This window comes from Balearica regulorum, chromosome 12 (genome assembly GCF_011004875.1).
Source record: "Balearica regulorum gibbericeps isolate bBalReg1 chromosome 12, bBalReg1.pri, whole genome shotgun sequence".
In the NCBI taxonomy this organism is placed as follows: domain Eukaryota; kingdom Metazoa; phylum Chordata; class Aves; order Gruiformes; family Gruidae; genus Balearica; species Balearica regulorum.
The window spans coordinates 18,932,787-18,946,925 of record NC_046195.1 but is presented as its reverse complement, the minus strand read 5'-3'; the positions used below and the strand labels follow the sequence as shown (position 1 = coordinate 18,946,925).

The following is a 14,139-nucleotide window of genomic DNA, read 5'->3' as shown; positions in this document are numbered from 1 at the left end:
ACTAGAGGTGGGAGCAGGCTACATCTGATAAATTAGTTCCAATTCTTGGTTATGGATAGTTCAGTTCAACAACAGATGAAAACAAAGTTCCCAAATCAGAAAAGAATCAGATCTGTATGTGTTCAAAGGAGGTAGAATCCAGGTATTGCTTGACATCGCAGCCATTTGTCTCACAGACGCCAAAACAGAGATGAACAGCACTCTGTAGGTTTGACACTTTTATTAACAAAGAACCCATGGGGCTCATTCATTAGTACAAAATACAATCATGTTCCTGTATGTTAAACAGCATGGTTTGGTTTTTTTAATTTTTTTTTTATTTTGTCTCTTTTAAACTGTTTCACAGTTATCAAAACAAAGCCCCTGCATATTGAACTTATTATTGTGCAAACAGTAATTATTTTAAGGATCAATTTCTGCACTAAGCCAAGTGTCAGAGAGCAGAATTTAATCTTATTTTCACCCCTCCTCTGAAGGGCCATGTGTGCTTCCTAAGAAACACATTCTAGTTGTCTTTTTTGCAGCAAACAATCTAAGGCCACAGTTTATCTGCAAATAATAAAAAACAACTCAAAGATTTTTAGGAGGAAAAAAAAAAAAAAAGCACATCTTTACCCTTCATGCTCTTGTTTGCTTGACCATGTTTATACCAGGTAGCACACATCACCTATCAGGTATTACAGTCCAAAAAAAGCACCTAATGTTCTTTAAGCTAATATTTTGAATTATTAACATGCAAGTTAATACACAGCCACATTACTTTTCAAGTAACTATAATGGTATCTGTTTAAGGAAAATACGCTTGTTCCCTTTCCAGGTGATGTGAATGAAAATCCTGCATTGATTGTATGGGCACACCATCACTTAAATAAAAAGGCATGAGAGCTACATCTTGAGACTTAAGATAAATACTACTTTTTTAGAAGGTCTTTTCTAAAACATGCCCTCAAATTTTGGTTAGAGCTGCATTTGCTATAGAAGACAATACTTAAAGTTGCAAATGAAAAAAAAATAACTGCAGTTTGGAAACGTGAATCTCAATCAGTATGTATCTTACACTGATGTAAAAGTGACTTGAGGTGAAGTGCTAGAAATTAGACAATGTAAGGAAGTCATACTAAACCAAGACTAAAAATATATATCCGTGTATGCCTGTAGAAAAATCCCTGCTTCTTAAATGAAGACAGATTTCATAAAAAAAACATTTAAACTTTTTTAAACTGCAGTTATTGATGAAATGAAGGAAACTCAATTACTGTTCTTGTAGTCATCAGCAAGTACAATGTATTACCACATGAAGCACCGGGTTTAACCCCAAACTGTTCTGTAAGACATATGGAGTAGTTCTAGTAGTTCAAAATCCCCTCGGCTGTAAACATGCATATTGAGAATGCTGTGGTTTTGCTCCTTTAAGTGATCTGTTGATGGTGTCTTATTCCAATTGATGCTTGGCAGGAAGCAAACATTCTACTTTAAATGAAGGCAGCAGAAGGGCCAAGTAAAATGCTCTGCCTTCACTTTTAGCAGCAACAAACTCACTGTTCTAAATGACCTGAGGAAGAAAACATTAAAATATTGCACCAAAACAAAATTAAACAGCAAAACACACACAAGGAAACACACTAACAAAAAATAGTATGGATAGTAAATGACCAGTGCAGCCCCTGACAATAGATTTCTAGACAAAAATGCAGGAGTAATGAAAAGCTTTGTGCCATTACCAGAGGATTTCGTTCCCCTGACGTCTGCTTTCACTTCACTTATAAGCTATGTCTATTCTGGGTATATTTACACCTCTCCCTACACCTCCTATCTCATTCACTAACCACAGAAACCATTTAGGGTCCCTTTTAGAACCTTAAAGTATACTGGAGCTTTAACAAGACTTTTTTGGTCTCAGATCTGACCATAAGTAAATATCCAAAACAGAGGTAGGCTTATAAAGGCTTCTGAATAAATAAGTATTGTCCGTGTTGCTAAGTATACCTGCTGTTGGCAAAAGGATTCTCCCTTGCCATGCTTCCTCTTACCATGCTATCCATAGGCTTAAGATGCAGAAAAAAACTCACAGTAGAAGAGGCTAGAATAATTCCCTTAAGAAATTCGTTGAAAGAAAGCATAGTGCATAAGCTCTTATAAAAGTTCAATTTTCTTTTACATACTTGTGTCTTTCATTCAGTAAATGGTTGCCTTCATAATATTGCGTAATAGCTATTCTGTCATCCATGATGTCTTTAGAATCATTATGAATGATGAAATAGTACCACTTGGCAGTTGTTAGAAGGGCAGGTTCTCATGAAATACAAAGTTAAGCTAGAGTGAAGACTTCACTCCACATTTTAGTAGTGTTCTTTTCTTGGATGCAGACAGTGCAAAACTGAAGCTCCTTGAACACTGGAATCTTTTGGAAATGTTTTCTTAACCCCACATTCTGTTCTTCTACGCAAGTTCTACTGCGGGAAGTTCTCAACATCATTAGTAAATTCTTCCACAGTGTTCCAAACAAAATATAACTTCTTTTCTCTTCAGCAGATCCTTACATCTCCTCCTCGTACTTTATGTAGTATATCCACTTTTTAGAAAGCATTCAGTATTTTCAGGTACTTCTCAAGTATCCCAAGCATAGCTGCTCCCACAATATCCTCTGTGCAGACTAATCCAGCAGATTCTCTTCCATCACCAAACATGCTCATACCTCCCTCTCCATTTTCCTTTGCCTTTCTTGTACACAAACTTAAGTTTTGAAAAAGAAAACTGTTTTCTTTGTAGCTGCGCTATCAGCTTAAGCAGCAGAAAGATTTAAGACATTCATCACAATGATGCTCATTACAAATCCTCTTCAGAGCATGAATGAAACAGGCTGAATTTCTTCTACATCAGTTGGATGTGGATCGATCTACAGAGATAAGAAAGGCAACAATTACTGCCTGTAATTCTTGCATTTCTGTATGTGGGGTTATTTTGCCATCTGACAAAAAAAACCACCACCCACTGTTTATTTTTTTACCTCTGAATAAAGAGGTGGAGGCTGAAACCGGAACTCTTGTATGTAAGCAAAGACAGGACAACACAATTGTTCCTCGCAGTCAATTGGTGGTGGATAAGCAGGAACATGTCTGGAGAACTCTTCCTCAGACACTACATCAGCATAATTTGGTGGTGCTGAAATACAAGAGATGTCACTGTCAAATTTTTGAACTATTCACTCACAGCAAGACAACACAGTATGCAAAACCATGAAGACTATTGACAATAGTACAATGTTTTTTATTATTGTATGAAGTTCACTATACTCATAAATACTATAACTGGAATTATGTTTTTAGTCAGCTTAGGTGATTCATCAGGAACACTACAGATGCTTTTAGGGCTATTCCAACAACAAACTTGGGTTGTATCAAGATATATTTAGTAACGATTTTAAGGTGTCTACCTCCAAAGCAGAATCCCCACTATCTATTTCAAGATTCAGCTGAAAAGAGTCAGATAGTAGAGAGAGACTTAAAGGCTGGAGTTAGGGTATCCTCACCAATGCTTTTGGATCTTGACTTAGATTTCTGTGCCTCACTTCTCATGAGTCATAGTTTAATGGCCTGCATCCCTAGTAGTGCCCTTCAACTGGCACTACTATCCTTCTGTTGTAGACAGTATTATGCTGTATTACAAGGAGTTCAATATGTATTACCTTCAGGGTGTTCTGGCATGGTCAGTGCCAGCCAACTCATATCCATACTGAACTGGCTGGTAATGCTGGAGTTTCTGCTTGAAAATCCAATACATGGAATAGTGCCAATCACCAGAGGCATTTCAATCATCAATTTCTTAGCACCAGGAATATGAATATACACCTATGTGACAGCCCCCAAATAAAAGAAAAAAACAACATGAGACCCCATCAAATTGCTGCTCCTAGAAGGTACCCTACTCCCTATACTGCAGATTGTTTAAAAATTAGGAGTTTTCTCATTCCAGAGATGTTTAGCTAATAGTCTGTCAGCTTTCCTTATTTTCCAGGAACTTCCTTCTTTCTGTACCTTGTCTCTAGATTACATTAAACAAATACAGAACAGGTTGGCAAAAATAATTATGCACTTTCAGTCCTACCTTCCCATTTCTGGAAAGAATCACTAGAGGAACCCATTCAGCTTGAACTACCTTCCCCTAAAAACCTCTGCAGGTCTGAAACATAAGCTGCTTCTTCCTCAGCAACATTTTTCCATTCTCCCCATTATTCCTCTTTCCATTTCAAAATCTCTTCATGATCTTCAGTCTCTCACCTATATGGTGTATGGTATTGTTGTTCCCAAATTAAAAATCTAACAGGTGCTCAGTAGAGAAAATTATTCTGTTCCCAACTCAATGTAGTATTCAAGAATATGTATGTTTGTAATAAAAATCCATACTTACAGCTAATGAATATTCTACTCTAATAATACAGCAGTCAAGTATAGAGGGGGATACAGGTGGGATTTTCAGAGTTTTCCCATTCCAGGTATCTGTACTCCCAGAGGCAATATGGTTTCCTCGGACATTGGCAACCATCTGACGGAAAGTTTTTGTCTTCCCACTGGCCAGGTAAGTTTGTGTTTGGAAAATGGCAGCTTTTGGAACAATCAAACGAGAAGAGCAGTTCTCAATTTCTGCATAGATTGGTATGGCTTCCCCTTAAAGACAGAAAAAGTTCAATGAATAACTTGTATTTACCAACTTTCCTCTGGAACTATCAAAGCACACAAATCATCTGCAATGGTTTGAGAACAACACTTGTTAGTTTCCTCAAGCTAGATTTTTTTTTTTTTTTTTTTTTTTGCAGAGTGGTATCCAGGCAGAATTACAGCCACCTACTACATTTCACATATAAACAATGATTCATTTTGAAACATTAAGCATAATATGAATGAGCTGTAAAAGCTTTATTTGCAAATTACACACCAATCTCCGTTTTATATAGTACTAACTGAATTTCAGAATGTTTTCTTTTATTTCCTCAATGTATCTAATGTTATCAAGATGACAAAGAAGCTGCTAAAAGCTTTCTTACGGAAGTGTAAACCTACAAAAACAGGACATAAAAACCTGATTACATCCCCAATTAAGTATTTTATCCCAAATAAAAGCATTTTGTTGTTGTTTACACTCAAATGTAAACGGCCTTTCCATGAGATTACTGACTAACAGGATTTCCTTTCAATTTATATTCCCAAGTGGGGGGTGAGGGGAAAGGCAAGATGATTTTTGTTAAAGCAAGTTCATGTAGATCTCAATTTACTACCTACTAAACTAAACTGTTCTTTCAACTATAAAGTGTTGGCTTCATAGAGATGAGAAAAACCCTATTAGGTGTTTAATATTCACATGTTGAAGATAACTACTCTTACCATTACAGTATCCCTTCCTCTCAATTTTGGCACTGAGAGACACTGGCCCAGAGGTGAAAAACCAACAGCCAACCATCTTCTCCTGACTTCTTAGAACAGGTGTCTATAAAATATAGAGCATTTTTCATTTTATGGCATAAAGCTTTCAATCACTTGCAGTTTAATGTTATACATATCCGTCATTGCAATCTAGCTCTAAAATCCACTTGATTTGAATCACTGTACTATTCAGTGCAGCTGGAGTTTTTTGCCACCATGTAAAATGGAACCAAAGTTTGACTACCTGAAGGTATGGCTGGTTTAATATCCCAGTCTGCATTTAGACTGTATCAACTAGGTAACACAGAGACCAATGTGCATTTGAACGTAATCAGTCTTCAAAAAGATTCATTTTGCAAATTTTACAGACTTTTTAAAGGTCTAATGAGGTACTGTGGTATTTATGCCCATGTTCCTCAGTGCAGAAGAATGCAGAATTAATTTCATCTGCAAACAACTAATAGTTAAGCAGGTAAACTGTTTTTACCCTTGTATCCTTCATAAGAAAGGATAAAAGTATACACACTGGGCTAAGAGGATGCATCTTCCTAACTTGCAAGCCATGCAACCCCCCAAAAATTCTGCCTTGTGAGAAAAACCATCTTAATTCTCCATAGAGGACTGTCACATTAGATGACATTTACACAGTCTGTAGAATTTTCATTAGAATAAACTTACAACATAGAAGTACACATGTCAAGGGTCCAAGCCAGGATTCAGGCTACTTACAATTATTTACTGGGCACTATTTATGTGCCCCACAGCCCTCTCCTGTGCAATAACCTATGGTCTACTTTATCCTTGCAGTATCTGGAGATGCTGTCTTCATACTCCTAACCCACATTGTTGAATATAAAGACTATATTCTGCTTACAGAAGTGACTGCCAAAATACTTCTCCAAGTTGTCTCTAAAGATTAAAATCTAAGCATATAAAGAGGAAAAAACCCCTACCCTGCTCAAAACATCTCTTAGCTACGTTCACATCATGATGAAATGTTAAAATTATCCTAGTATTTTAAATAAAGTAGAAATTACTCATTCATATTTAAATGAATAACCATTTAGATCCAGTTGCTATCATGAAAGTGTAAGGTATAATTTTATATTATTTTCATAATTTGGGTTGAGATAAAAGAATCCAGCTCATTAGCTTCCATCTTGCCTATTTTCTCATTACTTAATGCCTGATCTTTCTTATTACTCTACAGTATTTCTAGTGATTATTAGAAACTCAATGCTTTAATGTGGCCAAATCTGTCATAAGGAAATAACTGAAAAGATCTCTGAAGCAGCTGCATGCACGCACTTAATGTTAGAAAACGACATGCAAAATGGAAGGATATGTAACATAATGGCCAGAGCATAAATGACAGGCTGGGCATGATTAATACTCTTCCATAATTACTGTTCCTCAACCTACTATTATTGTAGTAGTTTAGGACACTGTAGCCCTGTGAATGTAGTTGCTCTGGTAAGAGTAACTACTTTATGCTTGTGCATGATTATTATTAAGCCTTATTTATGCATCTGAAGCCTGCATAACTTTTTGGCAAGAGCATCTCTGCCAGCAGGGATGTAATCAATGGTATTAAAAAAAGCCACTCTGTTTGCTATTCACACAACCTAAGATCATCTATTTATAGAGAAGAGCTTAGGGAGCTTATATGCTTTCAGAAGTCAGAAAATGGCACTCCAGAATAACATGGAAATGGTTATGGCTGGATGTGAATGCTTCTTGGAAGTGATTTTGTTTGCAGCTGGCTTGAAAGGGGGGAGGAGGAGTGGAGGATTCTTACCAATAGAGCTGGCGAGCTGACATCGATATGGCTAACCACCTGAAGCTCTGTCTGTACACTTTGATCAGGTGCTGCAGGCCTCTCCAGAATTGCTTTCACGTAGTACTGAACACTGCCGTACTTCCCAGTAAAAGACGTCACCAGAGGTCTGAAACAAGCGGTCATAAAATCATTACCATGAGTTTATAATTTGGTTCCAAACGCGAAAGCCTCCTGCGTTCACCAGTTTACAGCTTGTACTTTTAGGGCCTTAGGGAAAATGAAGCAAACAAGGCAATTTATGTGGCGGTTGATTTAAGACAAACATATAAAACTGACCTATCAGTCTGATATTAAAAAAACAAAACAAAACACAAGTCAAATTACATGAAGTTAATGTTCCGCAACAAGTAGTGCCCAGCCCAATCCCTTCAGGTTGGATTATTTAACTTACTCTTGAGGGAGTTGAAAGCTGAACGGAAATTCATGTCTTCCATCTAGAAGAATTAAGCTTTCCTCACCTGTAGGATAAAAATGAATAGTATGTTTTAGTTATTCCATAAATAGAAGAACAAAGCAAACGCTTTTATAAATTATTTATGTATAAAAACACCCAGATGCAAGGGACCAGAAGAAGTTTTTATTGATCCCTGTGGGTTCTGGATTGGAGCCCATGCTTTATTTATGCTGTGATGTGATTTCAATGAAAAAAATCAAGGAAACATGGAGACCTTGAGTTTCAGTTCAGGACTCTGGCCAATTTCTTATCCAAAATGGCTTCGGGAAAGCATAAAGTAAGTTTCTTTTCCTTTTCAGCCAGACAGCAATTAATCTACTTTTCAATTTTCAATTAACAACTACAACGAACTTCTGTGCTAAAAAGCTCCAATTTAAGGTCAGCATTATGAAATACTATTAATATATGTAATCTTAATACATTCATGGAGGGCCTACTATTAGACGGTTTTTAAAGCCCTAAATTTACTTTTCCTACAGATAAACTTGAGAAGCATTTCACCCTTACAGAACAAAATGCCATTCCTCTTGAGTGTTTCAATACTGCCATAGCGCTGCACTGTCCGAGTGACAAAACCACCAGGCAGAGACCTATGCAACAAAGAGCTTGCTCTGCTTTCTTAAGCCGTTGCAGAAGGAGGCCGATTGCTTCCAGTGTCTTCCACAGGCAGCTTCCCAGGTGCTGCTTCCAGGGCACAACGAACACGCGGGTGCCCGACGTAACCCATAGGAGAGCTAACCTCTGCAGGAAACCAACGCAGAGTGTAGGAAACTGAAGAGCCACAGACTTTCTTCTGGCCACGCTCCGCATTTTTCAGCCGTTTACACACAGAATCGAGTGGCCACTTGATGAAGCTGTAGCAAGCCTCCCCTGGGCATGCAGGGGAAGGCTGTGGCTACACCAGCCAGAGGTTTCCAGTGCGGGGCAGATGTCCCCGCTGGCCGGGCACCCACCCGGGCCTCACGCCGTTTCTCAGCATCCCATGCCGATTTCTCCTCGGCGAAGGGTTTCAACCCTCAGTCTTTCCCCTCTCTGGAAAACGCAGGCGTGGGCGCCTTCCTGCGGCGGGGAGCCCTGGGGGCCCCTCCGCCACCCCGGGGAGCAGGGAGAGGGACTTGGCCTCAGAGCCCTACCCTGCCGCCCTCCCCCGCGAAGGAGGAGCCCCCGCCCCCCCCCGGTCCCACCCCCGCTGTCGCTGCGGCGGCCGGGCGGCCCCGCCGGCGCTACCACGGCGGCCGGGCGGGGAGCCTCCGCTCAGGGCCCGGCCCGCGCCCCCGCACAGCCACGACCTCCGCCCCCCCCCCCCCCCCCCTCCGCCCCCGGCAGCCCCTCACCTTCGGGCGGGTCCCGCAGGAGGCTCTGCCGGATGTCCAGGTAGCGCACCTCCGCCTCCCGCCGCGGCCCCGGCCCCGGCGCCCTCACCGCCGCCCCCCAGGTTCCCGCCCCGGGGACAGCGCCCGAGCTCTCGTTCCAAGCGACGCGGGCCCGGCCCGCGGCCTCCAGGCGCAGCCCGCGGAGCGGCAGCGGGCCCGCCAGCTCCAGCAGCACCTGGCCGGACACCGTGTCCCCACTGCAGTAGCCGCCGCGCCGGGCCTCGTCCTCCAGCACCAGGGCCAGCGTCCTCACCGTCCCGCCGGCCCCGGGGCCCAGGCCCGGCCCGGCCACCGCCATAGCTCCCCGGCTCCGGGGGAAGCCTGCGGTCGCCGTCGACGGTTCCTTTAAAACCCTCCCGGCTCTGCCAGCGCCCGCAGCGGAAAGTCCCGCCTCAGCCCGCTCCTCATTGGCCACCTTTCAGCTCCTCACCCTGCTATTCGGCGCGGACTGCTCCTGGGTCCCGTCCTCATTGGTTCCTCGACGGGCGCACGCTCGGAGTGCGTCACGCTGCGTGATCACCGCCGCCGAGCCAATCGGGTGTGGGTGGCCGCGCGTGGACAGCTCCCCGATTGGCAGGACGGCTGCAGCTACCTGGCGAGAGGACCAATGGCGCGGCACAGCTACCACGTGCACAGCCTGTGGATAAACAGGCAGAGAAGGGGCGGGGCGAGGGCCGCGGGGGCGGGGCGAAGCGGAGGGGCAGGGCGGGGCGAAGGGCCGGGCGGGGAGATGAGTCCCGGGCAGGGGTGCGGGGGGGAGGCTGGTGTCCTGCACCCCTTCAGGCACGGCCCGGGCACCGGGGCCCTCGGGTGGGTGGGGGGGTGTCTTGGCCTTCGCTGCCCAGCACCAGGCTGTAGTCACTGCCTTGGCAGCCTAGCGGGGTGCTGCGCCCTGCGCTGTGGGGAGGCCTTGGGCCCTCGGTTGGCCTCGGTTCCTGTCATGGCAGCTGAGGGAGAGGCTGCTGGGCTGGGCCGGACGCTGCATTGCATTCAGTCTCAGCTGGACTGTCTTGTCCACTAGAATAAATGTAAAAATTGCTGTTATTTCCAATTTTTAGAAGTACAAGCTTAGGGAAAACCAGCATCTACTGAAGAGTGGCAAATACGTCCATGTTGATAAGTGAGTACGGCCAGATCCAGCAGCCCAACGGTGAGGCTGCTGCAGCTCCGTGTCCCAGGTCTAGCCAATAGCCAACCCAATACAGGTTATGGAACAAAATGCTTTGCATATACTGGTCAGACACTGAAATTAATTCTGTTCCAGGAAGTGTCATAGTTTATGTGTGCCTGAGCTGGCAGTAGTGCATCTTCCTGAAGGTGTGTATGGTGAATGATCTGCCAGCATTTCCATTGGTAACAAGGGAGTCATTTCCCGGTTCGAGTCACCTGCCTGCTTGAAGCTTCTGGCAGCTGCACCTTCCTGCATTCCTCTGTTCTTTTGGAGTGCTGGAAAACACCAGCCTGGTGTTTCCCAGCTGACTCAGTTAATTACTGAAATTAGCAAAAAAATGTCTTCCAGACTCAGAGCATTGGCTTTTAAATTACTGACAAGATAACGTCAGGTTTCCTCAGAATCCCTGGCATATCTTTGTGATATACTGTCTTGTATATCATGTTTATAGTTACTTCTGTGATGAAGAACTTGTCCTTGCCGAGAGTGAGGTAGACCTTTCGAACTCCTTTTGTTGGCTAAAAGTTAATGCACACCTACCTCTGTGTTAATCAATAATAACGAGGGAAAAAGTAATGTGGTTACAGATGGAGTGAATTCATAGGGTTTATTTGGAGCTTTGGCCGTGGGTTCCCCAGCTCATGATGAAGAGTTGTGTAACTAAAGAAAATAATGCTGTGATGGTTGTTTGAGTGTTTAAAGAAATTTTTTGATATTATTACCCCTTTGTGCTTTTTGAAATAGTTTTTATAAAAACTGCAAATGTTGCATTATAGTTGAGCATTGTGGTGTATAAAATGCTGCTATCTTTGTTGGTTTTAGTTTGATTAAGCTAACACAGCTTGAATGTTTAGTTTTGCATAAATCTTTTCCTTATATCCAGTTTTTTACATTAGCAAGTATCAGGTTAGTTTTCTAGACAGCCAACAGAATATGCTTGGATATGCGTACTGAATATTTGCTTATTTGCTAAATTTGCTTAGGTACAATGTGTGTAGGCAATTTCTTGCAACTGATTTTGAAAGTATGATACATATAGAGGAAAAAAAAAAACAAACCAAAATCCCACACCTCCCTTTTTTTCTTGTCTGAATTAGATCCTCTATAAAAGTAATTAATTCTCTTATGGATATTATGTGACCATTCAAACGCTTCCTCCGTTTATTCTTTGCAAGTGCAAATGAGCTAGATAGGGAAATGAATAAACATGGACAATTGCATATGAAACAAAACATTATACAGAATTAGTGAGAGTTAAGAGGCTTGAATAACTTGGACAATTGGCCCATAGAGGACACAATTAAGAGGAACAGTCTGTCACAGTCAGATGATACTTGTTCCAGATGTTTGTTTGCCCTTTAACAGACTTTTTTTCAGCCGGATTCCAAGACCAGAACTTGTTGAAATTACCATAGAGTGATTGGTTTTCTCATCTGCCCACCCTGAGAGTACTTTCTTGTGCATGAGGCATTCTAACTGACCAACAGAGTGAAGTGGAAACCACCACACCACTGTTTTAGTCTCTGATAAGCCGGAAGGAAGGAATGGAAGATGAACACTCAAGACAGTGTGGGTGTATGTGTGTGACTGGATATTTGTGGGGGGGTCTACGTGTGAAAAAGCAAGAAATATATTAACATGGTTGATTATGTTTTCATTTCGCTTATTTTGCCACTTTATTGAGGACCATGTAAGAAAGAGCTGCCTGAACAAATTAATTAATGCACAAGTTAGCCTGTAAGAGTAAAGAATACACAAAGAAAGGTCTCATTGGAGAGAATCCACAAAATTGTGAACTCTAGCAATAATCACAAGGCATCCTGAAGGTGAAGGAACTAGGAGAACATCTTGTACAGCAGCTGGTAATCTCCTAGCTCTGCTGGTTAATTTGGAAATGAATGCTGTGGTCAGATCATTGAATTTAGATGGATGTGACAGTGTAAGTTTCTACATGTAATAATTATTTTTAACTTATTTCAGTGCACATATTGAAAATAATCTATCAGGGCTTGAACCTGCCAGAAGAGTTTTTGAAAGTATCATATAGATTCCAAGTTTCCACAATGGGAAGGACACCTGGTATATAAATAACCATTTTTGTGGAAGATACAAGATAAGAAGTGCTTTTAGCAATGGTGACCTCTGCCAAGGTTTCTATTTTTCAGAAATCCAAGCAGTGACTGGGAAGGAAGTGAAAAACTTGATCAGTATTTGCTGTCCTCTTCCTGCTAGAAGGGAACTGAGACAGAGCTCTTAATAGTGAGCCAGGCACCAGCACTAGGAGTTTGCCAGCTAAGCCTTGCTGATCGCAATAAATAGCCTGACAGTTTAGAGAGCAAATAGCTATTTTTGCTACTGGAGAGGACTTTGAGAAGTGTTTATGAGAGCTGCTAACAGCTAATTTACAAACTGTGGTTTTCTTATTTGAGATTGCTGTACTACAGCTTCCATTCAAGTGTCTTTCTTATCCTGTACCAAACACAATGGCCAAAAAACCAGTGACTGAGCTGCGGTTGAGTTCAGTGGAAGAGCCATGAGACAGGCTCTGCTTGAATGAAGGCCTCACAAAGGCAGTGAATGGCGTGTAAACCCTGCACTGACCTTCTTTCTGCACGGTAGGGAGGATTTACACCTATACCTCAACCTTTTTCTGCATGTAGTCTCAATTATCTCAGTGGGTCTGACAGATGTTAGAAAGCAGTTGAGTGAGAGCGATGTTTACCCCTGGAAGCAGATATGAACTCTTTTTAAGTTCAGAATATAGGGCCTTTTTTTTGGCAGATACTCAGAAATCCTCTTTCTGGGTTTGTTTATGGAGTTGGGATAGGGAGGGATGGGAGACAATTCCTTTTTTTCTCTAGTTCCTGGCCTTTTACCAGCGAGTTCCTTTATCAGCGCTGTGCCAAAAATGCAGCCCTGGAGCGGAGTGTGAATTCTCCCTGGCACTCCCAATCAGCACAAGAAGGCGACAAATGGGTATTGGTGACACTTGCTGTCATGTACAGTCTTTTATTGGTTTTATTCTATTACCAGTAATTGAAAGGTCAGCCAAATTTTTCTTAGACAATTAAGTGACATTTACAGATAGGAGATTGTAAGGAGCCAGAGATGCTTTTCCAAGTGCTGCTGCAAACACAGTGCTCAGCTAGTCTGATATGTCACCACTACCAATGTGTAAAACACCAGTGAGCATATTTTTAAGAATAATGTCATGCGTGGTACATTGAGAAAAGCAAATACTGAGATACTGGCCCAGGAATCTCAAGGTGCATGGTTTATCTTGGCAGGTGTTTGTTCACACAGCCCGTCAGGAAAAAAAGGCAATTGTCTTGAAGGCCAAAAGACCAATTTTAATACAAGGTTATGTTTGAGAGTGGAAAATCACAAATGACAGTTGGACAGCCGATGTAGGAAATCTAAGGCAGAGGAGGGACAGAGTAGGTTGCACTAGGTTGATGATTGAGAACCAAACTGTCAAGGCTTATGCACTGAGCTGCCTCCTACCCCATCCTTACCTTCCGAGGCATGGGAGAGGTGTGTCTCATCCCAGTGTCGAGAGGCTGGGGTAGAGGAAAGGGTTGCAGTGCAAACTGGAAGGATCTGCCCACAGGACAGGGGTCTCCGTACCAGTTCCTAGCCCAACGCACTGGGATTGCATCCCAGCACGTGATGGACCGTCATGTTGTTTCATGCACTGGTAAAGAAAACACTTGAGTGACCTGTTGTTTGCTTAAATATTTATATAGTGAATCAGATTGCAGGATCTGTTACGGCTAGTTCCCTTAGATAAAAGTGATTAAATCCAGCACTCAGTTGGGCAGCAGCAGACTGCTTGAGGGTGGCTTTGACTGTTTACAGCTACTACAGGCTTTGCAAGGAACCTG

General features: G+C 42.3%; 1 protein-coding gene and 1 long non-coding RNA gene across 5 annotated transcripts in view; one reads left to right on the top strand and one right to left on the bottom strand.

Annotated features, from left to right (window-relative positions):
* Positions 1–4,619, top strand: part of LOC142603424 (uncharacterized) — a 96,381-nt gene extending 91,762 nt beyond the window's left edge. For all 4 annotated transcript variants that reach the window (XR_012837350.1, XR_012837348.1, XR_012837349.1 and 1 more), the window contains one exon: positions 4,493–4,619. This is a non-coding gene — a long non-coding RNA (uncharacterized LOC142603424). The remainder of the gene's footprint in view (positions 1–4,492) is intronic.
* Positions 206–9,452, bottom strand: ARRDC4 (arrestin domain containing 4). Its single transcript, XM_075763884.1, has 8 exons — positions 9,046–9,452; positions 7,649–7,715; positions 7,216–7,363; positions 5,379–5,481; positions 4,408–4,664; positions 3,686–3,848; positions 3,008–3,162; positions 206–2,896 (listed from the first exon to the last, which is right to left on the bottom strand). The coding sequence occupies exons 1-8, from the start codon at positions 9,380–9,382 to the stop codon at positions 2,840–2,842; spliced, it is 1,287 nt and encodes a 428-aa protein (XP_075619999.1). The 5' UTR covers positions 9,383–9,452; the 3' UTR covers positions 206–2,839.
* Positions 9,453–14,139: the final 4,687 nt, after the last annotated feature.